Source organism: Pseudoliparis swirei, chromosome 12 (genome assembly GCF_029220125.1).
Source record: "Pseudoliparis swirei isolate HS2019 ecotype Mariana Trench chromosome 12, NWPU_hadal_v1, whole genome shotgun sequence".
Taxonomy (NCBI): Eukaryota; Metazoa; Chordata; class Actinopteri; order Perciformes; family Liparidae; genus Pseudoliparis; species Pseudoliparis swirei.
In genome coordinates, this window is record NC_079399.1 from 17,466,646 (window position 1) to 17,492,447 (window position 25,802).

Genomic DNA, 25,802 nt, shown 5'->3' on the forward strand with positions numbered 1-25,802 from the left:
ACCTGAAACTGTATAGGCTACCTGACATTTTTTTATTACAATGGAAAATCCTAAAGTTATTTATGCAACACGATAATCATGCTGAAGGTGAATCTGAATGCTAAATTCTGCAATTAGAAGCGAGATTTGAATACATTTTTAAGCTAAACTATCTATCGCCATAACTTAAAGTCCCTTTCTATCCATCTATCTATCTATCCATCCGGCTTTTATTTTGAAACTTCCCGGCGGAAATGCAGTGTGTACTACATCAAACCTGCAAGAAGCAGGCCGACTCCCACACTGCTTGTGGCGCGTGTGGAACACTTTTTCCGGACCGTCCCGTCCGACTAGCCGGCAAATTATCTCACTAAACTCGCTTTTTGTGTAATTGTTTCTGCATATACACCAAATTCAAGAATACGACGAGAAACGTCTGGTTTGGCGGTCTAATTTGGTCTTTTTCGGTAGTTTTTTGGAGTGTCCTCTTGCTCTCCTCTTGCTTCCTCGCGCGGCGTGAGTTTCACGTGGAGACCCGGGGGGCTCATCACTCCTCTAAAACATCCATACATTTTCCGGTTACACTGGTTAGCATTAGCTATCTGAGGAAAACATGTCAAAGATGGCATCCTTGATTCTAGAGGACGGGACCACGTTCAAAGGGCTCCTTTTTGGCGCAGATGTATCAGTTTCGGGAGAAGTTGGTACGTCCTTTTAAAGCTCATTTATAACTTCAGTGTATCAACGCTGCTGCTGCTTCAGGTAGCTCATAGCCACTTGCGTAGATGCGCTCGCCTAAATGGCTGACCTCAGATCAGATGTTCGGTTCTGTGCTTAGCCATAACGCGCCACGAGTCGAGGAGGAAGCCCCTCCCGGAGACTGAACTTCCTTTCGCCGATTCTCACAGGAACGTGTCGCCATAGCCACATCTGACAATTCCACGTTGGGTTAACGCTAGCTACAGTTAATACATTAAGCATGTGCACGCCACATGACATTTACCCTCTTGTAAATGTAATTTACAGATTAACCATCAGCCACCAGCTAAATGTCAGCGTCTTTACGGCTCTACTTTCTATATTGTACCACCTGTGGTGTGTTCAGGGGTTCTGTAAAGAGGGCACGACGGGAACTACTGTTTGAGAAGGGGAACTGTAAAGGAATAAATAAAGCCCAACGTGGAGCAGACGTGCCAAAATAAAGATGTTGCAATATATGATATACGGCCAAACTTGGCACGGTGTGACGCCTGTACTTGACTTGACAAAGGGACCATGTTTCCAATTTGTGTGGTTATACTATACATTATATACTGGAATTTTAATTCCTGTTAATCTTGAACATCTTTTCCTCAAATACTTTTTTTTTTAACTCAGAAGCAATATTGAAGTCCAGCCCGATGTTGCCTTACACATAACAAAATGATCCCAGTCACTTCCACACAGTGTGATCGGTGCATCCGTATTTATTAATGACTATAAACCTGAGGAGAAACTTCTCTGCCTGCCTCGGGAAACAAATCAACATACGGCTTTTACTTCTGTTGAGCAAGTGATTTAGGATTTACTGTCAATGACTTACAAATCCCATTTGTGTTCTATATTTAAGCGCCGCTCCGATATAACCGAATGATTTGTGTGTCCAGTGTTCCAGACGGGTATGGTGGGCTACCCCGAGGCTCTGACTGACCCATCCTACCACTGCCAGCTGCTGACCCTCACTTACCCTCTGGTGGGCAACTATGGTGTCCCGCAGGACGCAGAGGGAGAGTTTGGACTCAGCCAGGTGGGCCACGATAAGTCGCTCGGGTGTTTGATGGGAAGGAAATTGGGGGTGGGGGGGGGGGATCGGGATCTAACTTTTTGTCTGTGATCGTACAGTTGCTTTTCCTCATTCCATTTTCTTGTACTCGTGTTGTCTTCCTCAGTGGTTTGAGTCGGCGAAGATCCACGCTGCAGCTCTGATTATCGGGGAGCTGTCGGAGAGTCCCAGTCACTTCAGTTCAGTCAAGTCACTGGGCCAGTGGCTCAAAGAGCATGGCATCCCTGGATTACAAGGTCAGGAAACCAACATCTAAATGGATTCATTACAATACATTAATGCATATTTAAATGCATGATTGCATAGAATTGTATAAGACAATCAGAGATGATTGCAATGTCGTCTCCTTGTTCTCCAGGCATTGACACCCGCTCACTGACCAAAAAGATCCGAGAGAAGGGCACCATGTTGGGGAAGTTGGTTGTGGACGGGACTCCCGAGGACAGTATTCCCTTTGATAACCCAGACAAGAGGAACCTGGTTCAGGAAGTCTCCATGAAGGTAATGTAGTGTTCAGGAATCTTCATTAAGGACGTCTTAGATCGATAGTTATAATCAAGCATATTTAATAAAGTGTAAAACAACGCTGTGATACAGAGTATAGTCTCAGTTGAGACTCCTCAAGCCTCCTCTGGTCCACAGCTCACACCGTCATCACAACCCGTAACCGCTAATCGCATACTGTAAATATACAGGTAAAAGAAGGAGTGACTTCACCACAGAGGTCAAGAATACAGGCGATCATAGTCTCTGCGGAGTTGGTCTTCAGTGTTGACTTCTGGTTGATGCTCTATGGAAAGTGAAGCCCCCGTCTCTTTGTCTTCCCATCGAGGTGTCGCTGTGATTTAACATTTGAATCGATCAAAATCTCCATGTGACTTTTGGTGCGATGAGCATTTACATTCAACACCTCACTGTTATTCCACTTGTATACATCCAGTAACAGAGATCCATTATATAATCCACAATCATGGCGGGACTAAAAGGTATTGCACTGAATGCATTTCTTTAATGAGCTGAGTTATAAGATTTGTTGAGAATACTTTACAGTAACAAACCCAGATGCTTAAACTTGTTTGACTTATTAAGGGCCCTTATGACTAAATACTAGATTCTGTGCAGTTTTTCTGGCTTCATATTACCATCAAGTTCTCTAAAAGCGATCACACAGGCTTGAAGTAATAAAATGAAAAGCATTAATTAGATTGTTCTTGCCGTAACACGGCAAACAGCCCTTGTTCTGACCCCAGACCAGTTTATCTGATTTCTTCTCTTTTGTTCGCGTCCAGGAGCCCAGAGTATTCAACCCCAACGGCAGTCCGCGAATCACGGTGGTGGACTGCGGCATCAAATACAACCAGATCCGCTGCCTGGCTCAGAGAGGCGCCTGCGTCACCGTCGTGCCCTGGGACCACCCGCTCGACAGCACAGGTCAGTCATTTGGACTTCAGCCAGACGTGAGTGAATGGGTTCACAGGGCCATTATGTTGCAAGATATCAGCACAAATATGTCGGGTGTTCACCACACCTCTCAGAGCTTCTAACCAAACCTTTTCAGAGGAATTTATAGCTGCTTTAGACACTGCACAATTCAAAGTTCTCGAGTTGCGCTCCCATGTTGGCAGTGATAGTGGCGTCTTGCCCCTGCCACCCAGACCAGATAGCAAGCTTTAAACATTGAATAACAGCTGGTAGCGGCATCAAAATATCAACATCTTCAATGTGCGGTTGTCAGAAACCATGTTCCGACTATCTACTTTTCATATATGATAGCATTCTTGTTAACTGTTACGCAGCAATCATCTCGCTAAATGTCGTATATGTGTAACAAGCTTGGGCAATAAAAAGTTACTGTTTCTGACAACTTATCGCCCTTTGCCGTCAACACACGTACACGTCATCATGGTTTACAAACAGGAGACGGCTCTACAGACGGTGTGGTTATAGTTGTCCAACACTCAGTGATAAAACAGGCATTATTTATCTTTTTTCCTTTTCTAGATTTCGATGGTTTGTTCATCAGTAACGGCCCCGGGGACCCCGAGTTCTGTCAGACCACCGTCGACAACATGAGGAAGGTGATCAGCGCAGAACATCCCAAGCCGCTTTTCGGCATTTGCCTCGGACACCAGCTGCTCGCGTTGGTCATCGGAGCGAAGACCTTCAAGATGAAGTGAGTACCTCGTACTCCGCCGTCTACTGCAGTTGTGTTCTTCCTCAGTTTCATCAAACACATTTCAAGACAAGATTTTCAATTGTGCACCGCGAACACAACAATGTCTGTGTGTCCTGCATCATATTGTTGATTGATCACGGTCTCAATGTTGATGAATTGATCCCCAATTTAACTCTCACATTAGTTGAGAAACGCTTCATTCTCATCTCCATCTCATTTTTGCTGCAATTTCTGAAGCTCTCCAACAGTGCGGAGTCGATCAGGCGATGCATTGATTTGTTCAATGAGCAGTACGTGTCACATTTGATTTAATTTTGAGCATACTGCTGATGTGCACTCACTCCTGCAGCTCACCGAGTTTATAGAAGATTTCTGGAGCAGGACAAAGACAGAAATGTGCCCTTGGTGACCTGAACCAGGGAACCTCTTCAAAAACCTGTTTACACTATCTAAAAACACACACACACACACACACACGTTTGTTTTTCTTTTTTCTTTTGGAGAGTTGTGATGTTAACTGCAGATTTGTGCTGTTGTCAGCAGTCTGGCCTCTCCTGACCGGTCTTGTTATGAGAAAAAGCTGAACAGACAAGCCGGCCCGCTCCCCTCTGTAGAACTCCAACGGCAACATCTGTGAGACTCCAACGACCGGCAGCTTTATCAGGCCTCGCTGCGAAGGTCACAGCGGGCAGCACATTTTCCCATTGCCCCTCTGGAATGTTGTTTGCATCTCGAATGAAGAGAGCATTGTGGGATTGCTGTGATATTTAGTTCACTTCCTTGTAAGAAGCGGCTATCGTATATCTCTTCCCCTGGACCTGAACGTCCCACGGCCCGTTTAAATGTCATTTACATTTGGGTCAGCTAAATGCGTTGACTTGTGTTTGTGTTTTGCTGAAGCACGCTTTACGCATGTCATCACCCAAATAACTTCTCCTTGAAATGATTTTGATGACTTTGATTTCCAGGCTTGTGGTTTCCGGGTTGAATCCAGTGAACTCTAACCTTTTGTTGGTTTCATAGAATGATGAAAATGCGTCTTTTAGTTCTTGTGACATTTAAACTGTTGAAAGCCAAAGAATTCCCAACATTATGCTTTGGGTTGCATTTCAAAAGGAAAACCAAACAAACATACTTTATCGTGTGACCAATATTTGCTTGATTGCATTTATTTATTTATTTAAGTTTTTTGATGGCTGATGGTTTGTTCTGTAAATAAGATTCACATTTTACAACTTGAATGGAAATGTGAAGCTTTTGTAGCCTCTGTTATGACATTAAGACCATGCATATCTCCAGTACAACCCAATATATAAACTGGGACAGGGATGTCTGTGTGTACAGATTGTAAAGCCCTCTGAGGCAAATTAGTAATTTGTGAGAATGGGCTATACAAAATACATTTAATTGAATTTGAATCCCTTCAGGTTAGGGTGTTTTTCATTTGCAACTCATGGCGTCAATTGCTTCCGTTTGTATTAGAGGTGGACAACACCAACCAGATCAGATACTAGACTGCATTTTCTAACCAACATGTCCGCCTGCTCCTCAAAATGAACACAAGTTCAACCCCAGAGGTTTTATTTCTCTTGTCTCTTAGGTATGGTAACCGTGGCCATAACCAGCCGTGCATCCATAAGGGAACGGATCGATGCTTCATCACCAGTCAAAACCACGGCTTCGCCGTCGACCCCAGCACCCTGCCCGAAGACTGGGACGTCCTCTTCACCAACGCCAATGATCAGACCAATGAGGGCATCGTGCACAACACCAAACCCCTGTTCAGGTGACGGTGCCGTGACGTGATAATGAAGAGAGATGTTTGTGAAATAATTAAACCATGTGTTCAAACCTTTTGTGATGCTTTTTTTTCTTTTTTTTCCAGTGTTCAGTTCCACCCAGAGCACATGGCCGGTCCCACAGACCTGGTCGGCCTGTTCGATGTCTTCCTCGACACCGTGAAAGACCACAAGCAGGGCAAGGCCTCCACTTCTGGTAACAACAGTGTTTTTAAAGTACCTCGCCGAGACCTCTTTTAACCCTCTCACTTCACCAGCTCATGTAAATGAGTTTTAGTTGGCATCGTTATTAGGGATGCACCGATTTGATCGGCGCCGATCCATATCGGCCGATATCCCATTATCGGTTTTGATCGGCGTTCTAAAAACGGCGTTCTCAAAACGGCCGATCAGATGACGTAACATCTGCGAGAACTATCAGACGTTTCAATCGCAGCGCATCGCAACGGAGACGATGCGCCCGGCGAGGGCCGCAGAGTGAGAGGTCCACGAGGGGATCCTCACCACCGAGCGGCGTCCCCGTCCCCCGAGTTGAATCTCTGGGTCAACTCAGCCTCACATGTCTGAGCCCCTAGAGACTGATGCTCACGGTAAACACATTAGATCGGAAGCGCGCGAGGGTTTTGATAAAGTTAGCGGAAGGATTTATGTGACAACATCCGGTTTTGCAAAGTTAGCGGAAAGAACCACGTGAAACAACATCCGTTTATCAAAATAAGATGTCGACAAATCATACACTATTACATATAAAAGTAAACAATGAACTGATTTTGTATCTTTATAGATTGTTTCTGAGATTTAGCTTAAATTATGCTAACATTAAAACATTTTTACTGTACCAAGGAAGAGTTTATAAAAATAAGTCAGACTTTTGTATGTTAAAAAAAGTCCTGTAAATAGATTTCCCCAAGAGTTCCAGGAAATGAATGATGCAGACGTGTTCATACATATCTGAAATCCCCTACAATAGCAATCAAACTATTTTAATGTGTCAATTAGGACATTTTTCAAAGTAAAAGTCCTAAATGTTTAAAGAAATCGGTAATTTCTTTAATGTTTGAGTTGCTTTATATATGTATTTCCTCATAGTCCTAGGCAATAATGCTACACAATAAATAGAATGCTTCAATCGACACCGTGATCGGTATTATCGGATCGGCAGATACTGATTTCAGTGATCGGTGATCGGTATTATCGGATCGGCAGATACTGATTTCAGTGATCGGTGATCGGTACCAAAAACCCGATCGGTGCATCTCTAATCGTTATGATCACCTATTAGTCTTGGTGCCACAATTACAATTTTTAAATAGAAAAAAACTTAAAAGATGACACAGCATAGCTTACCAATAGCTTCCAGCTGCACTTTCCGACACAGCATGGTTCACTGCCAGAGAGAGATGACGGAGAAACGATCCTCCTGCTCCCCTGGAGTCACTGCAACATGTCGTTAACCGTGAAACTACAGTTTTAGGGCTATGCTCCAGCGTTGGGTTGTTACAGTGTTGAGTTATCAAGGTCAACCATCAGTTCAGTATTTTCTCCTTCACTAGGTGAAATGAAGTGCTATGTACAAAATCCAAATGCATGTGTGTGTGATTTTTCCAGTGAAGCAACGACTCATGGACCACCTCACCTACCCGGATTCCCCGAACCCTGCTGAGGTAGTAAGACCCAGGAAGGTCCTCATCCTGGGTTCTGGTGGACTGTCCATCGGCCAGGCTGGGGAGTTCGACTACTCCGGCTCCCAGGTCGGTCTAAAATGCCTTCTGATCAAAGCATTGCACATATTCTAATAATGTTGATGTAAAAGTGATGACATTTTGGGATGCAGAGTCAATTTAGAAGTTTATGGGGCTGGCAGGCTTATTCATTCTGATGTTGTTCTGTTTCATTTTCCAGGCCATTAAAGCTCTCAAGGAAGAGAATATCCAGACTGTGCTGATCAACCCAAACATCGCCACCGTCCAGACCTCCAAGGGTCTGGCCGACAAAGTCTACTTCCTGCCCATCACGGCCGAGTATGTCACTCAGGTACGGACAAACACTATTTTTTACAGACAAGTTCAATGCAAATTGTATTTCGGTGAACTAGCTTACGCCCTAATAACATTATGAAGGTTACGATTTTGTGATGAGCTCCTAAGAGTGGAAACAGAACATAACGAATCAACTCTTTTGACACTAATTGACTTAATGTGGTAACTGATGAGGGAAGAGGGTACAAGTGAAGAATATGATGTGTTGAAATTCTTGGACAGGTGTTTTTGTAATTGTAGTTTGTACAGCAATAAAGGACGTCAATGACTTTTTCTTTTACTTTTATTCTATATATTCATACAGAAATTCAATTCAATTCAATTCAGTTTATTTGTATAGCCCAATTTCACAAATTACAAATTTGTCTCGGAGTGCTTTACAATCTGTACACATCGACATCCCTGCCCCAAAACCTCACATCGGATCAGGAAAAACTCCCAAATAACCCTTCAGGGGGAAAAAAAGGGAAGAAGCCTTCAGGAGAGCAACAGAGGAGGATCCCTCTCCAGGATGGACAGATGCAATTGCTTCCATGTGGTATATTTATGCTCCATCTCGTCCAATTTTTTGTTGCCTCCAGGTGATTAAGAATGAGCGTCCAGACGGCGTGCTGCTGACCTTCGGCGGTCAGACGGCTCTGAACTGCGGCGTGGAGCTCACCAAGCTGGGCATCCTGGAGAAGTACAACGTTCGGGTTTTGGGAACGCCCGTGGCATCTATCGAGATGACCGAAGACCGGAAGATCTTTGTGGAGAAGATGGAAGAGATCAATGAACACGTTGCACCCAGTGAAGCCGCGCTGTCTGTTGAGCAGGTGAGGAGACGCTGCAGCCGTTGCTTCAAGACACGCCTCGTGCTTCTTACGTCTAAACGCATCCTCTTCTTTTATGTCTTTCGAAGGCGGTGGCAGCGGCGGAACGCCTCGGCTACCCGGTCCTGGTGCGAGCCGCTTTTGCTCTCGGTGGTCTGGGCTCGGGCTTTGCCAACAATAGAGAGGAGCTCGCGACTCTGGCGGCATCGGCCTTCTTCCACACTTCCCAGGTGCTTGTGGACAAATCCCTAAAAGGCTGGAAGGAGATCGAGTACGAGGTGGTCCGGGATGCCTACGACAACTGTGTAACTGTGAGTACAGAAGAGACAGAAGAGCATTATGGTCTGATAGAGGCGTTGTACAGTTGATGCCCAGGTGGCTAGGAATCAAAGGCCCAGCTTTAATGCTAAATCAGATATATGCCTTGGTTTTAGGGCCGCACCGAATAGTTCTAAGCTTCAATCAGAACTCTGACCGTATCATTTCAAATGCTGCGCAGGTATTATAAATGTTTTGTCTTCATTCTGTTTAAACCCATATTATTAGTATTATACTATTTGTAGAATTAGATTCCAGTGGTGGCTATGGGGGCTACTAGAGTACTACTTGTGTGATACGAACAGTCGCAATAACCACAGGACATTGTAAAGGTAAAAAATAAATTGAAGTTGGGCGTATACAGAACCGTACGATAAAAGTAACAACAAAAAAGACGGTATTTAAAAGGTGACTTGTAATATTTCTGAACTTTAAATAGCAGTTTTGTACATTAATGTCACGATATTCTATTTTATGATATGATATATACCTTTATTCGTCCCACAGTGGGGACATTTTAAAAATCACATCAGCTGTGCACATCAGAGCATTAATAAAAATAATTATAAAACACAAAACTAAATACTAAAAACTAAATACTAACACTAAATATACAGGGGGAAAACAAAGTAAAGTGCTGAGTAAGGTGTTGAGTTTGCCAGGATCTCCAGCGATCTACTGCAGTTTGTTGTGCAGCCTATAACCTTTATGTTGGATTTTATGATACGTATCAGTATACTTGAGACTCTATTCACTCTTCCTGTTCAGGTGTGTAATATGGAGAATATTGACCCCCTCGGCATTCATACTGGAGAATCCATCGTGGTGGCGCCCAGTCAGACGCTGAACGACCACGAATACAACATGCTGAGGACCACGGCCATCAAAGTCATCAGGCACCTCGGCATCGTGGGAGAGTGCAACATCCAGTACGCTCTCAACCCCGAGTCTGAACAGGTACAAAAGAAGTGTATTTACGTATACCAATACACACACATGCTACTTGGACCATCACTCACTCACTTATTACCTCTTGATGTTTTCCAGTACTACATCATCGAGGTGAATGCCCGTCTGTCACGAAGCTCGGCCCTGGCCAGCAAGGCGACGGGTTATCCTCTTGCATATGTCGCAGCTAAACTTAGCCTGGGGATCCCACTGCCACAGCTCAAGTACGTGTTTAATATTCCAATGAAACATACAATGTAGGAATCCTCTCAGAGTAGGGATGATGATCGATGATCGAGCTCTGCAGCAGTGTGTTGAAAGCAAAAAAGAATATCGCTTTCCTGTGTAGAAGTATGTGTAAAAATGTGTTTATTCTCCAATTCAGATCTGGTGTTAGCAATGTAAAACATGTTAGGATAGCCCTGCTATTAGCCTCTGTGAATGGGACTTTAACTCGTTTTTTTACTTTTCTGGATTCTATTTAAATTCCTCCATAACTTTTTGGAATTTTGTTGTTCAGTAATGAAAAATCTGTGAATGTATTTTCTGCAGGAACTCGGTCACCAACTCAACAACAGCGAACTTTGAGCCCAGTTTGGACTACTGCGTGGTGAAGGTGCCTCGCTGGGATCTCAGCAAGTTCCTCCGGGTTTCCACAGAGATCGGCAGCTCCATGAAGAGTGTCGGTAAGAGAATAACGGTACTATCAGTTTGAACACGTTTCTGCCTCGATGAGTTGTACGCTCTGGGTGCTGTGTAGAGGAAACGCTTTTTGACGAGATCTTAATCCCAGCCTGCTGTTTATGAAACGGCATTAGCGCAGAACCACAGTGACGATGAGCAGATCTTCACAGCACCTTATCTCGACAGGTGAGGTGATGGCTATCGGCCGCAGCTTCGAGGAGGCCTTCCAGAAAGCTCTCAGGATGGTGGACGAGAACTGTGTTGGCTTTGACCACAACATCAAGCCTGTTTCGGAGAAGGTAAAAAAAGACACAAAGCAGTTCATAGCTCCTTTTTGTTTTGTGTTGCCATTGTCAATGCCTATAATTCTTACATCCTTCAACCTGTGGCGAGTTGCTCGGTGTCCATGTATTCACACTCGGTGCTTACAAACAACTAGCACCACCATAGTAAAGATATAACACCATACCATGCCTCTGCTCACCAGGAGTTGCAGATTCCTACAGACAAGCGCATCTTTGTTTTGGCGTCGGCCTTCAGAGCCGGCTACACGGTGGACCGGCTGTACGAGCTCACCAAGATCGACCGCTGGTTCCTGCACAAGATGAAGAACATCGCTGACTACGAGCAGCTGCTGGAGATGTACCACCAGGTACATGTGATGAGGGCTCACCGATGTGTGGGGTAATATCACCCAGTTCTGTCTTCTCTAGAGTCGTTTATATATATATATATATATTGTTCTTCCTCCCAGGATGAGAGCGCCATGCCTCCAGAGGTGATGCGAAAAGCCAAGCAGCTGGGCTTCTCCGACAAACAGATCGCACAAGCTGTACAGAGGTGAGTGGGAACGATGAGACGGTGCTTACGGTATTCATCGTTTTTAAGTCGCTTGAGTCAGTCTGCACAGCAAATAAATGTGTAGGCCAGACTGAAAAAAGACAATCTTGCTCTGCCCGAGTTGAATATATTAAATTATTCTCATTCATACCAAAATTGATTATCTGTAATCTCTTTTTGACTGTCCTTATTTCCCCTTGATCAACATATTCTGAATGTGTTTTTCCCCCCCCTCTTACAGCACCGAGCTTGTCGTCAGAAAGCTGCGTCACGATTGGTCCATTCTCCCTGTCGTGAAGCAGATCGACACGGTGGCGGCCGAATGGCCCGCCCACACAAACTACCTGTACCTGACCTACCACGGCACGGAGGACGATCTGGACTTCCAAGATCAGCACATCATGGTGATCGGCTCTGGCGTGTACCGCATCGGCAGCAGTGTGGAGTTTGACTGGTGTGCGGTCGGGTGCATCACAGAGCTCAGAAAGGTGAGTCCAGGTTGAGTAAAGGACTGGAAAGGATGCGAGGGGTCGTTTTTTTTACATTTTTAAAAATCCCTCCCACATTTAAAAAAACAATTTACGAGTAAGCTACATTAAGAATCTTTTCACTGCTCTTTCCGACGTGGAACATCCAAACTACCCCTCTGGACACACAGCGCTTTCCACCCAGAGATGTGGAAAGACAGACAGACACAGCTTAATGGAGACTCTCTGAGGCTCTTGATCTCTTGACCTCTTGACCTGAAGTTGAGGAAGCTCTACAGCTCGGTTGATTGAACATAATTGCGAGCTAATGACAGCTTTCGTTACAGCTGGTTGACCCTTAATTATCCCGTGTTAGTGATTTGACCTGTGGCGGTCACATACTTCAAATAAAATGGACCAGTTCAGCTGTAGATCTTTTGACTTGATGATCTGAGAACAAGATGATGCTTAACCATGTAATGTAGCCAATTAACATGAATGAATATTGTATAAATAACATTTGGTTGTCTCATTTATTGCAGATGGGCTATAAGACCATCATGGTGAACTACAACCCGGAGACGGTCAGTACCGACTACGACATGTGTGACCGGCTCTACTTTGATGAGATCTCCTTTGAGGTAAGACGTTCCCACCAATTAGTATTTTAATGGTGATGGAACTATTTTAAGACAAAATGTTATAGGCGTGTTACACATCATATATTTAACTTAAAATGCATTCTGAGTTGTACACAAGCTTAATAAGTATCCTGGACATATCTCAGGTGGTGATGGATATCTACGAGCGGGAAAACCCAGAGGGAGTGATCCTCTCCATGGGGGGCCAGCTGCCCAACAACATCGCCATGTCGCTGCACCGTCAGCAGTGCCGCATCCTGGGAACCTCGCCCGAGTTCATCGACTGTGCAGAGAACAGGTTCAAGTTCTCCCGAATGCTGGACACCATCGGAATCAGCCAGCCGCAGTGGAAGGAGCTCTCCGACACTGAGGTACCGGGGTTTATATTCGTAACATGTTTTTTTAGATATTTACTTTGTTTGGGGTACTTTTCTGCATATTTCCCATGTTTTTTTCCCTTCAGACTGCTATAAAGTTTTGTGAAACCGTGGGTTATCCCTGCCTGGTCCGTCCTTCCTACGTTCTCAGCGGAGCGGCCATGAACGTCGCCTACAGCGACAGCGACCTTGAGAAATACCTGACCAACGCTGTAGCCGTGTCGAAAGAGTACCCCGTTGTGATCTCCAAGTTCATACAGGAGGCCAAGGTTAGACCAGAAGAGATTAAAAAGTCGTTGACTTTGAGCCCGAACATTGTCTGTGAGAATGTGAACGCCGTAAAGTCAGGTCTTTAAGGACTGTGTCGTTTCCACAATGTTCAGGAGATAGACGTAGACGCGGTTGCCAGTGACGGCGTCGTGATGGCCATCGCGGTGTCCGAACACGTGGAGAACGCCGGCGTTCACTCCGGCGACGCCACACTGGTGACGCCGCCGCAGGATCTCAACCAGAAGACGATGGAGAGGATCAAGATTATTGTCCACGCCATTGGCCGGGAGCTGCAGGTCACTGGACCTTTCAACTTGCAGCTGATCGCCAAGGTGAGAATCCTTCACGAGGTTCTGCCCCGTTGACATGAATCTGACACAAGAACATATTTTTGACGGGAATCTTTTTGTCCCCTCCCAGGATGACCAACTAAAAGTGATCGAGTGCAACGTCCGAGTCTCCCGCTCCTTCCCCTTCGTATCCAAGACACTGGGCGTGGACCTCGTGGCCCTGGCAACACAGACCATTGTGGGGCAGGACGTGGAGCCCTTGGGCCTCATGAGAGGGAAAGGGATTGTCGGAGTAAAGGTAAACAACTTGTTGTGGCTGCATATCAGCTTTTATGGTTTTACTAAGTGTGAGGAAGCACCCGTCTGCTCTCATTTCCCCTCGCTGTTTGCATGTCTTTCCTCCTGACCATGTGTCACTTTATCCTCCAGGTTCCCCAGTTTTCGTTCTCTCGCCTGGCCGGAGCCGACGTGGTGCTCGGGGTGGAGATGACCAGCACCGGCGAGGTGGCCTGTTTTGGGGAGAACCGGTACGAGGCTTACCTCAAAGCCATGCTCTCCACGGGCTTCAAGATCCCTAAAAAGAACATCCTGCTCTCCATCGGCAGCTATAAGGTACATCCACATTAAACTGGTTAGGTGCCCTGAGCGAGTCTCCGGTTCGATTCCTGGCTGGACGTACCGTTTCCTTTCGTCGCGATCAAATAAGGGCATAACATGCAAAACATCTTAAAGGAAATGCTTATGAATGTATCGAAGCCAAGAGCAGGGGAGATGTGCATGTTGTATTCAGCTGAGCCCCCTGGCAGCTAAAATTATGCATCTTAATAGATGAAAGTAAAATTATTCTTACATTTCAATTAACAGGGCTTCAGGCCACGGAGCCACCGAGAAATACATTGCAGCTTTTTTTTGTTTTCTATTGCATTAATGTGTGTGCTTGATAAAAAAATACTTACCGGATTTCCCTAAACTAAAGAAGTGAGGCCTAGTCCACATGTAAACTGGAATTTTTAAAACAGTTTTTTTCTTCCTATTAGAAAAAACAACAAGAGCATAAGCTTTGTTAAAAAGAATCTCTAAAACTCAATTTGGGCACTTGTAAGGCTTATGTGACAAGACGCTATTCAGTGAAAGCCTCATGACCTGTTGACCTTTCCATCGGTGATTACTTTGTTTTGTGTGTTTACAGAACAAGAGTGAGCTGCTGCCCACCGTGCAGACTCTAGAGTCGATGGGCTATGACCTTTACGCCAGTCTGGGCACCGCAGACTTCTACACAGAACATGGAGTCAAGGTAACTGAATGGAGCCGCTTCATAAGTTTGATTAATTTCATCACTTAACTGCAGACAAACATACTGTTCAGTCAAGTAATCAACATTTTGAGAGATGTGGAATAAAGCTAAGAATCTCTGGTGTTACGAACCTTTTAAGTATTTGGTCTTTACAGCTTTGTTCTGTGATGTGCGGCAGGTTTCTGGAAGCTTTTGGGAAAGACCAACAGCACTTCCTGCTTGTTGTTGGTGAAATGTTGATTTGGGGTTCTGAAAGCCCGAATTCTTGAGTTGAAATTACTTTCCACTATGCAATTTAAAAGCGAGATTGCAGCGTATATATATATATATATATATATATATATATATATATATATATATACATATATATATATACACTACCGGACAAAAGTTTGGGGTCACTTAGAAATGTCTTTATTTTTCAAAGAAAAGCACTGTTTTTTCAATAAAGATAACATTAATCAAAAATACCCTCGATACATTGTTAATGTGGTAAATGACTATTCTAGGTGGAAACGTCTGGTTTCTAATGAAATATCTCCATAGGTGTATAGAGGCCCATTTCCATCAACGATCACTCCAGTGTTCTAATGGTACATTGTGTTTGCTAATCGCCTTAGAAGACTAATATCTGATTAGAAAACCCTTGTGCAATTATGTTAGCACAGCTGAAAACGGTTATGCTGGTGATTTAAGCTATACAACTGGCTTTCCTTTGAGCTTGAAGTTTGAAGAACAAAATGAATACTTCAAATATTAATCATTATTTCTAATATATATATATATGCATTTATTTATATATATATATATATGCATTTATTTATATATATTTATTTATATATATATATATAAACTCGATCTTTTGACATCTAGTATGACGCAGGGGCCATCCGCTCCTCTATGAATAGTCTAATGTTAACGATAAGCTCACGAAATGAAACGGTAAAATAAGGCGCACTTATCACAGAGATCCTTCTGGTTTCCCGTGCCAGGTGAAAGCGGTGGACTGGCCTTTTGAGGAGGACGACAACGAGGATCCCAACAAAGAGAAGCAGCGCAGCATCATGGACTACTTGGAGGAGAACCACTTCGATCTGGTCATCAATCTGTCCATGAGGAACAGCGGCGGTCGCAGGCTCTCCTCCTTTGTTTCCAAGGGCTACCGGACGAGACGCATGGCCATCGACTACTCGGTCCCGCTCATCATCGACATCAAGTGCACCAAGCTCTTCGTCCAGGTGACGTACACAGTGTTTTGTTGTTGTTGTTCTTTCAGAGTAATATCAGGCTTTTCGTTGGGTGGCAACATAAGTGTTGTGTTTTCAGGCTCTTCATCAGGTCGGTCCGTCTCCACCCGTGAAAACGCACATCGACAGCATGACGTCCCAGACGCTGGTCCGTCTGCCCGGTGAGTCGCCGGGGCAACTTTTAATTTGTTTAATTTGTGTTGCTCTCGTCCGAGTGTCGGTGCTTTAAGAATGAACACGAGAAAACTATCAAATCAAAAGATAACCTTTCATGTAACAGTCTTTTAAAATGATGATGAATAATGAGCTCATGTTAATATTGTTTTGAACAATAAACTACAGGAGCCTAGAAACAGCAGTCGATAAACAAATGTTCATATTTGATAGACCAAAGAAAAATGCTGATTGACATTAAATTATTTGCCCTTTTTTGTAAGTTTATTGTTGTTGTTATAATCACTTTGTGGGTTTATACGCATTTTAATATCCTGGATGGTTTTATATATTTGAAGTATCAGATTTCTGTTTTGTGCATTTAAACATAATTTCCTGGTTCCAGAAGCCATGCTACTGGTCGAATAATGTATCCAGTAATATAAATAACCTGGTTACCCCATTATATAATCAAAACCAGGATAAAATGGGTGAATTACATTATGGTGTTTGTTCAGAATTTTTTTTTTTAAAGCTAAAATCTTTCTTTTGCGATTTGATTGTTAGGTCTGATCGACGTGCATGTTCACCTGCGGGAGCCCGGCGCCACATACAAGGAGGACTTCTCCTCCGGGACAGCAGCTGCTCTGGCAGGAGGAGTCACCATGGTGTGTGCGATGCCCAATACTTCCCCCGCCATCACTGACGCCAGCACCCTGGCCCTCGTGCAGAAGGTACGGCGCGCTTTTCTTTCTCGTTTGTCCGTCGGTTAAATCGAAACTCGTTCGTCCAACATGTGAGCCAATGACCGGAGTCGGGTGTCGATGGTCGGAGCGGATCGACGCAGACATCAGGACCCATTGAATGTTTAATCCAATGTCAGATTTCTTGTTGTTTAATAATATTGAGAGGCCGTCTCTGATCTTGTATTCAAGTATTTAACCAGAGTAACAGATGTAAAAAATTAGAGGAATAAATCCTGTGTGACGTATCATCAGCTGGCCAAAGCCGGCTGCAGGTGTGACTACGCCCTGTATTTGGGCGCCGCTTCAGACAACGCCGCCATCCTGCCGTCCATCGCTAGTCAGGCTGTCGCCCTGAAGATGTACCTGAACGACACGTACTCCACCCTCAAGATGGACAACGTATCTCTCTGGATGGAGGTAGGTCTAAACCGACTACGTTAACATGAATATACAGTTTTTTAATATAAATAAGGGCACAACACAGAATATTTTAAGCATGTACATTAGTTTTTTTAACTCTTTATTTCTTTAACAAACTACTGTAGTTGAACCCCTTTCTATGCAATTAAATGTCTTGTTTTTAGTCATTTTTATTTTCACTGCTGTTTTTTCTGTTTAAATGACGTAATTTGCCACAGGCAAAGATCTTGCAAAGTTGTTGGAGCCTTAAGTCTCCATTCTACTCTAACCCACGTGTCTGGTTCTGTATGAAGCACTTTGAGAAGTGGCCCAAGCAGATACCCATCGTCGCTCACGCTGAGAAGCAGACGGTGGCCGCAATCCTCATGGTGGCGCAGCTCTACCAGCGGCCAGTCCACATCTGCCACGTGGCCTCCAAGGAAGAGGTAAAAAGCTTTCCATTTTATTTTATTATTTATTTTTTGCATTTTGAGAATTCAAAAAGTCAAGAATATGGTTAAAGTTTGAGTAGTAGTAATCAAGAAAGATGGTTTTTTTTCTGCGTAAACACAATAACAATAAGACAATAAATGCGTTATGCACATATTCACAGTTATATAAACATGACTATGTGGTTCTTTCTATACCTTTTTTAAGGATGTACATTTTAGGTTGTCGTCAGCCGTTATTAACACCGATAATATGACATTTCTCTGCTCCCATAGGCCCAATGTCCTTATGGCTTATTATTAAACTCCTCACCTCTTCCTTTTTTGCAGATCCTTATCATCAGAGCAGCGAAGCAGAGGGGCATCCAGGTCACATGCGAGGTGGCCCCTCATCACCTCTTCCTCTGCGAGGAAAACATGGCGGAGATCGGAGACGGCCGAGCGCAGGTCCGGCCCATGCTGGGAACGCGCAGCGACATGGAGGCTCTCTGGGAACACCTGGACATCATCGACTGCTTTGCCACGGACCACGGTCAGTGACCCCACAGAGTGGCCATCAGATAATGATTCACCCCTCGGGAGGAGGGCTAACGCTCCCCTCAACGTTTGTGTCGTCAGCGCCCCACTCTGTTGAGGAGAAGAGCGGCGCGAGCCCTCCTCCGGGTTACCCCGGCCTGGAGACCATGCTGCCGCTGCTGCTGACCGCCGTCAGCGATGGCCGTCTTACTCTGGATGACATCATCAAGCGTCTTTATGACAATCCACGCAAGATCTTCAACCTCCCTGTACAGGACAACACCTACGTGGAGGTACACAGTTATTGAGAGAGCATGTTTTTCTGTTTTTTTAAGTGGTTTTATGATTCTTTTTCTCTTCATTGGAGCCACAAACTGGACACAGGAATCAATTCTTCATACGTAATCTGACAAATAATGCTCACACTTGCATTTTGTTAATTACTTTATCACTTGTCTGGGCCTCTTAGGTGGATTTGGAGCAGGAGTGGGTCATTCCTCAGGCCATGCAGTTCACCAAGTCAAAGTGGACACCTTTCCAGGGTATGAAGGTGAAGGGTAAAGTCCGCCGCGTGGTTCTTCGAGGAGAGGTGGCCTACATCGACGGCCAGGTTAGAAAACACACACACACACACACATTGATGCTTCCAATGAAATAAATAAACTTTAAAGTGATTTATCTAACATTTTTGTATTGTTCTGTCATTTGATTGGGTGGTAGGTCTCTTGATGTTTTTTTAAACCCGCCGTTCTTCCTCTCAACCCCTCAGGTGTTGGTGCCTCCGGGTTATGGTGAAGACGTGAAGGCGTGGCCCGCTGCTTTGATTCATCCCTCTGAGCCTGTCAAAGAAAGTCCGAAGGTACTCAAAGTGGATTCAATAATAATACATAAAAGAAGATAAGAGCATATCGTGGTATCTCTCCTCATCACCACTGTTTCCTGGATAATATCTGCATTTATTTAGAGATTGTGTATTTCCTGTGGTTTTAGACTCCAGAGCGTCCGACTCCTCCCCAGGACGTCCTGGTCCGAACCCGAGCAGCCAGCCCCCGCCGATTGGTAGGAGAGAGCCGCTACCTGCTGCCTCCTCGTATCCACCGCTCCTCCGATCCTGGACTCGCCCCAGGTACTACAACTCCCACAATGCCGAGTGTACAGTGAGAAAAACAACACGCATGTGCCGTCTATACACTGCATTTGACTTTCCTCGTGTATTGAACTGTTCCCTGTGCTCTCTGCAGAGATGGTTATGCTACCAGCAGCCGCCGCTGGTGACGGGTACAGCCACCCTCCTCCTCTGTCCAGGCTGCTGTCCCCTCAGTCGGGACCAGGACCGCTACCCGCTGGACAGTTGTCCCACTTCCAGATCTCTCCTCTGCTGCACCCGCTGGTGGGTCAGCACATCCTGTCCGTCAGACAGTTCAGCAAAGATCAGGTACAACACACATCCTCTGGAGGGGAGACATTGTATAACATTTGAGACTCGTGCAACCCTTTCTCGATCCCCATTATTTAGTTTTACACAATTTGCGTACATTTTGTTTGTTTCAGATCTCGCATCTTTTTAATGTTGCCCACACTTTGCGTATGATGGTTCAGAAGGAACGGAGCCTGGATCTCCTGAAGGTAGGTCCTCTTCACCGAGGTGTTCGTCTTACTGCTCATGACAAACGACAGATGTGTGAGAAATGCACATCAATACCAATGACATCTCCGTTTATTGAAGTGTTAATAAGTCAGTTTATTCCCTCTCAGCCCTGTTTTTAACTGCAGGAACTTTCAAAACTTTAAGTTTTGCGGTTGCTCTCAGACTCATTTGAAAAAAAGAGAGAGAGGGCGAGAGTGCAGTGAATGACTCAAACACTGAACAGGTGATTTACTGTGGAGACCGAGGCTCTGTGTTTCATTGTCCTCCTCTGCATTTGCGAAAAAGTAGTCCCAGGAATAAATTGAGAAGGAACTTGTTGCTGTAAGCGCGGCTCATATGACGAAGCAGACTCTAACCTAAAAGTAGTTTATTCTGTCAGTCACAGGCCCAGCACCAAATCCATCTCCTTACTTTCCAGGGTAAAGTGATGGCGTCCATGTTCTACGAGGTCAGCACTCGCACCAGCAGCTCCTTCGCGGCGGCCATGCAGCGTCTCGGCGGCTCGGTCGTCCACTTCTGTGAATCCACCTCGTCGACACAAAAGGGAGAATCTCTGGCCGACTCTGTGCAGACCATGAGCTGCTACGCCGACGTCCTGGTGCTCCGACACCCGATGCCCGGAGCCGTGGAGGTGGGTTTCAGCTCTCGCTGAACCTTTGTGTCGGGTCAAGCACCTTTTTAACGTTCCTTTGCCCTTTTCTGCTGTGTCTAGAACAAGTTGTATTACATTTAACAGATGCTGGATATTATCAAAAGCTTGACTGTATAGTGTTTTCTGATGGGGAGGACAATTCAACTCTTGTATACATACAACTACAAGCCCATTTTTGCAATAATTATTTATCTTAAACAAAATAAATTTTGCTTTTTATTTTTTATCTTGGATACAATTTCAATTGCTCAATTCTGCCGGCTTCCAGTTAGTTTCATAACCGTCTTTAAGATCTTGTTACTTGTTTGTATTTGTATTGATTAACATTCATCTGGTTATATCAATGATGGGCCTCCAAGACATGAAGCTGGTAGATCTCTCGGACCCAAAGATTGGCTGGACCAAAAACTTTACATTTTGTGTAATTTTGTATTTATAATAATATTTGTTTTATTATGGTATGTATTCAGAATGTTCCCTGATGTCACAGGTTCATTAATAAAACTGTGTAATGTCGAAGGTTGGGAAAAGATGACCAGGACGGCAAAGTAAAAATCTAAACAAAGTGGATTTAATTAAGTGTAGAACAAAAGAAAAAAAACAAAAAAACATTTTAACGCGGGGCACGGAGCCTGTGAGCTCAATGCAGTCAGCTCAAACAGCTCAGAGGAGGACAATGACAGGAGAAGAGAACTCTTTCTTTATATCTTTTCCAGAGCCAGCGAGATATATAGATAGAGACGTCGTCCGGTCCTTTTAATCTTTGTCTCTCTATGGGTCTCAGCGGTGGTCCCACCAGCAGCACTGGCTGGTTACACTGTTGGTTAAAACAGATGGAGAAGTCTTGGTTTAGACTTTTTTTGAACCTTCTGATGGAGCTCAGGTGGTCCCACTTCTGGCTCAGGCTGTTCTTCGCCATCATCATAATGTGTGTGTGTGTGTTCTCCTCCATCTAAAGAGCTGTGCAGTTTCTTTAATATAAGGCAAAATAACTATCTGTGCAACTCATAAAATTGTTCATAAATAATTCTTGACGGTGACAGGTACGGCTCTCTTATTTAAATCTCTTACGACTGAGGAGCTGTCGTGGAGAGGACAGAGCCTGCATGTGGATGTGTCATCTCAGGGTGTGTTGTGTGCACAGTATCTGTGTCCTTCAGTGCCGTGTCAGTCCCAGTACATGTAAGTGAGCATGGGTGCCAGCAGTCATGCTATGAGCAGTTCTTGTTGGAGCCAGAAGGACATAAGGTTTCTCAGGTGAGAAGGTTAAAGCAGGAATGGGTACTATGTATGTATTTTTATATTCTTAACAGTAACAAGGTATCAGCCAATGTTATTTATTTAATTATTTTAATGTTTTATTAGGAACCCTAAAAATAGTTTCTAAAATAATTGCAATGGAGAACAGGTGGAGCAAGTTGTAGTTCCAAACCAACCCGTCAGTTCTCTCTGGTGGACAAACTACGCAATGACAACACTAATAACAAAAGATACATATCGTTTGGCATTTCTATACTGCCTTTACAAATACTTTATACGTACTATTATACTATATTTTCCACCATCGCATGGTTCCAATTACATGTAACTTGTTTTGACTTCCCAGTGTGCATCTCGTCATTGCCGTAAGCCGGTGATCAACGCTGGAGACGGCGTCGGGGAGCATCCAACCCAGGCGCTGCTGGACGTCTTCACCATCAGAGAGGAGCTGGGGACGGTCAACGGCATGACGGTGAGGAATTAGTTCGGCAATTTTGGAGCCTCCCCACACACACAGACACACAGTTTCCCAACTTTTAGTTTACCACCACTTTGAACCAATATTTATATTTTGGTTTTCTTATATCTGTCGTCGTGCGTTTCCTATCAGATAACGATGGTCGGGGATCTGAAACACGGCCGCACGGTTCATTCCCTCGCCAAGCTGCTGACCCAGTACCGCATCACCCTGCGCTACGTGGCCCCCAAGGACCTCCACATGCCGGCAGAGATCATCAGCTACGTGGCCTCAAAGGGCATCAGACAGGTGGGGGCTCGGCTGGGTTGAAACCGCATGACAAGCCACATCTGTGATGCGACAATCTGATCATTTATTTTATTTTTCGACAAAGCCTTTCTTAAAGTTTCTTAGTGTTATTCTCTTAGTTTGACAACAACAAAGCAAACCAAGATGGTGTATTTTTTACGTGTTTGCAGGAGGAGTTTGAAAGTATCGAGGAAGCTCTGCCAGAGACGGACGTCCTCTACATGACGAGGATCCAGAAGGAGAGGTTCGCATCGGAGGACGAGTTCCTGGCTGTAAGTCAACTTGTGTTTATTTCGTCAACTGCTTGAACTTTCTCTATTCAGATTAAGGCACAAAGCAATGCCTTTTTAAATAAAGATTGTACAATGAAACAGTCAAATTGTAATTTCACACAAAATCCTCTTTTTTGGTAATTGATATAGATTTTTTTTGTTTTTTTGTTTGATGGGCCGAACAGTTGTTAAATGTTTTCAGAAAGTCGAAGCGGGAGACGTTTCCCTCTTTCACCAAGTCATCGTCTGTGTCTGTGTCTTTTGTTTGTCAGTGTTATGGCCAGTTCATCCTCACGCCTCACATCATGACAGTAGCCAAGAAGAAGATGGTGGTGATGCATCCGCTGCCAAGAGTCAATGAAATCAGGTAACGCCCAATCGGCATCAGGAGTTATTCTCGTTCAATAACCTGAAGCCTCCTGGTCCATCACGAGAAATGGAAAGATCTTCTACATTCAATGAATTAAGATATGTTTTGGACGTATAGAGGTAGATGGGAGACGAGGAGAGATGGGTTTACATGCAACACAGGTCCGCTGCTGGCTTCAAACCGTTGATGTTAGGGATATCTGGAATGCGACTTGAATATCAGATCATCAAGACGTCCCAAAAGTTAATCCTTGACATTGTAAATAGTTTACAAAACATTATTTATTTTCTGTTTTTAAGTCACCACAATGTCTTGTTTGTCCCTGTTCTGGAGCTTTAGGTCATATATCAATCTTCCTCTGCAGACGGCATTTATCCAGCCATTATAGATTTATAGATGTTCAGACTTCACTTTAAGGACCTCTCATCCACGTCGGCTTAAAAGTTGAGACTGAATGCTCGTACTTTGACCGTGGAGACAATCTCACCTCAAGGTCCTTTTTAGTTTTGTCAACTTGGATTCAGAGCTGCAGGGTTTTGTATTCTTAGAAAATTAATAATATTCCCCCTGAAATGAAAGAAACGTGGTTTTATGTCAACTAACCATTTTCACTACAGCAGCCAGTTCATTTCTCCATCAGTATTTTTGTCTAAAATGGTGAAACATGGAGCATGGTGACGTCTTCAAATTGTTTGTTTGTTTGACCACCAATCCTACGCCCAAAGGCTTTACGCTCACTAAGATATAAAACAGAGGAAAGCAAAGAATATCACATTTGAGAAGCTGGCACTACATTTCTCATCTCCAAACTTCATCGTTTAGTTTTCTCTGGCAATAAGCAGTGTGTCTTTAAAAAATTTTTTTTAGGGATGCCACTTCCCGATTGTGATTTTAATTTTTCCTTGGGTACGTCGTTCATAATACTGCAACCGCAAGAATGTTAATCAGCAGGCCACAGGCTAAAACACCGTCTGGTCACCTAACTCAGCAACAGATCTTTATATGAATTACTTTATTTTAACTTAAAACAATTTGTTATAAAGTATAGCAGATGCATTTTCTGTCAATCTGCTTTTCGATTAATCCATGCAGCTGAATTTGTTTGACGAGAAGGGTTCCCTGGGAGATTGAAAATATAATTTCCACCTGATAAAGTAATATTTATTCTGATTTGATTTGTTCTTTGAAGGCAACTGATTGCTGAGGAAATCCGTTTCAAATGCACATAAATAAGTATTAATGCTGTGCTGCAGCAGTGTAGTAGTTAGTGCAGTACTTGAGTCTTAATGAAACTTATCCGTGTTTCCTTTTTGTGCTTTTCTCTCAGTGTGGAGGTGGACACAGACCCGAGGGCAGCGTATTTCCGTCAAGCAGAGAACGGCATGTACATCCGAATGGCCCTGCTGGCCACCGTACTGGGCAGATAAATCCACTCCTTGTGCCGACCGTTTTTCAAAGCATTTTCTTTCCTGAAATCTGCATTCCTTGTTTCCGGTCTTTGAAAGGGCATTTGTAGAATGAAATGCAACATTAATAACTTAACTGAGTTGTTAAGTTTCTGACCGTATGTCATGCTACTGTAATTCTTCAGTGTGACCAACCATTGCTTGTTTTTCAACAACTGAATTTTTCCCTTTCACTTTTCCATAACACTGCTTCTTCCCTATAAATATACAATGCTGTATTTGGAAGAGGGTGAATTTCTTTTGTTTGTTAATTATGGCAGACAGGCCATCAGTATTTGTGCATCAGTTAAAGGCAAAGAGATCTTTAGGAGAAGGGGATGATTCCTTGGAGGAAAGACCTTTAACTCATAACTTTGATGGAAGTATGATGTGCAGTATTGCTTAATCAAATATTTTAGTAGCTGGGTAAAATGTTCTCAACTGTAGGTCAATTTAAAGGGACCAGTTACAAAATGAAAAGGGAGGGAATGGTGTGAGGGATTGTTCTGTTTGGACCAATTATGCTGCCAGTTAAGATACTATCGACCAAAACGTGTTGCATTAACTGAAAATGGATGCACACAAGTATTCTCTCTGATCTGGGTCTTTGATGGTTTCGAAGGGATTTCTTATACTGCTGCAGTTCAGAAGTAATCGTGTATCCTCTGGGAACAAGTGACATTTAAGTGTGGATGAATGACTCTGTATTAAGTGGAGAAATACATATTAATAAACAATTTTCTCTTTTGCATTTGACGTTGTCATTAATATCATCACATGAAGCAGGTTTTAAGTCGTCGTTGTACTTCTGTAGTGCAAAAAAAACAATTGCTTGTGTAACGTTACCTTTCTCCTGTAGTAAGTTTATGAAGTGTCTTGTGATTGGCTGAGCGAGTGAAGGGGGATGTTGTTGTTTGTGTAACTGTGTTCCCTGTTGAGCGGAGGCTACGGCCCACAGTCGCCTCTACTGTCCCCGAATAAACGGCAATAAGCGAGACAATGTCTCGTAGTGCTCCTGGTCCAGGGTTGCAGCATGTTTTATTCATTATAATGCATTGGACGAGTCCAATGTGGAGATGAAATGGAAATATAAAATATCTTGACTATATCTGGAAATATTCTA

General features: G+C 43.9%; 1 protein-coding gene across 1 annotated transcript; it reads left to right on the forward strand.

Annotated features, from left to right (window-relative positions):
• The first annotated feature begins 301 nt into the window (after window positions 1-301).
• On the forward strand, window positions 302-25,428 carry cad (carbamoyl-phosphate synthetase 2, aspartate transcarbamylase, and dihydroorotase). Its single transcript, XM_056428234.1, has 44 exons — window positions 302-683; window positions 1,626-1,765; window positions 1,908-2,037; window positions 2,160-2,302; window positions 3,091-3,232; window positions 3,803-3,974; window positions 5,578-5,763; window positions 5,863-5,972; window positions 7,385-7,527; window positions 7,679-7,810; window positions 8,397-8,630; window positions 8,717-8,938; window positions 9,714-9,902; window positions 9,993-10,117; window positions 10,446-10,579; window positions 10,764-10,876; window positions 11,065-11,229; window positions 11,332-11,417; window positions 11,659-11,905; window positions 12,427-12,525; window positions 12,672-12,896; window positions 12,989-13,171; window positions 13,286-13,504; window positions 13,593-13,760; window positions 13,892-14,074; window positions 14,652-14,756; window positions 15,749-15,994; window positions 16,083-16,164; window positions 16,724-16,890; window positions 17,155-17,319; window positions 17,616-17,747; window positions 18,081-18,282; window positions 18,369-18,559; window positions 18,736-18,876; window positions 19,036-19,125; window positions 19,257-19,392; window positions 19,508-19,701; window positions 19,818-19,892; window positions 20,333-20,545; window positions 22,173-22,298; window positions 22,437-22,592; window positions 22,763-22,864; window positions 23,137-23,231; window positions 24,562-25,428. The coding sequence occupies exons 1-44, from the start codon at window positions 593-595 to the stop codon at window positions 24,659-24,661; spliced, it is 6,699 nt and encodes a 2,232-aa protein (XP_056284209.1). The 5' UTR covers window positions 302-592; the 3' UTR covers window positions 24,662-25,428.
• Window positions 25,429-25,802: the final 374 nt, after the last annotated feature.

What these genes read in the sequence shown, in the direction of transcription:
- cad (XM_056428234.1), top strand. Translation starts at nt 593, where the DNA reads ATGTCAAAGATGGCATCCTTGATTCTAGAGGACGGGACCACGTTCAAA. An exon ending in CCCTGGCCCTCGTGCAGAAG is followed by an intron (nt 16,891 to 17,154) that starts GTACGGCGCGCT and finishes ACGTATCATCAG; the next exon opens with CTGGCCAAAGCCGGCTGCAG. An exon ending in AGGACAACACCTACGTGGAG is followed by an intron (nt 18,560 to 18,735) that starts GTACACAGTTAT and finishes TGGGCCTCTTAG; the next exon opens with GTGGATTTGGAGCAGGAGTG.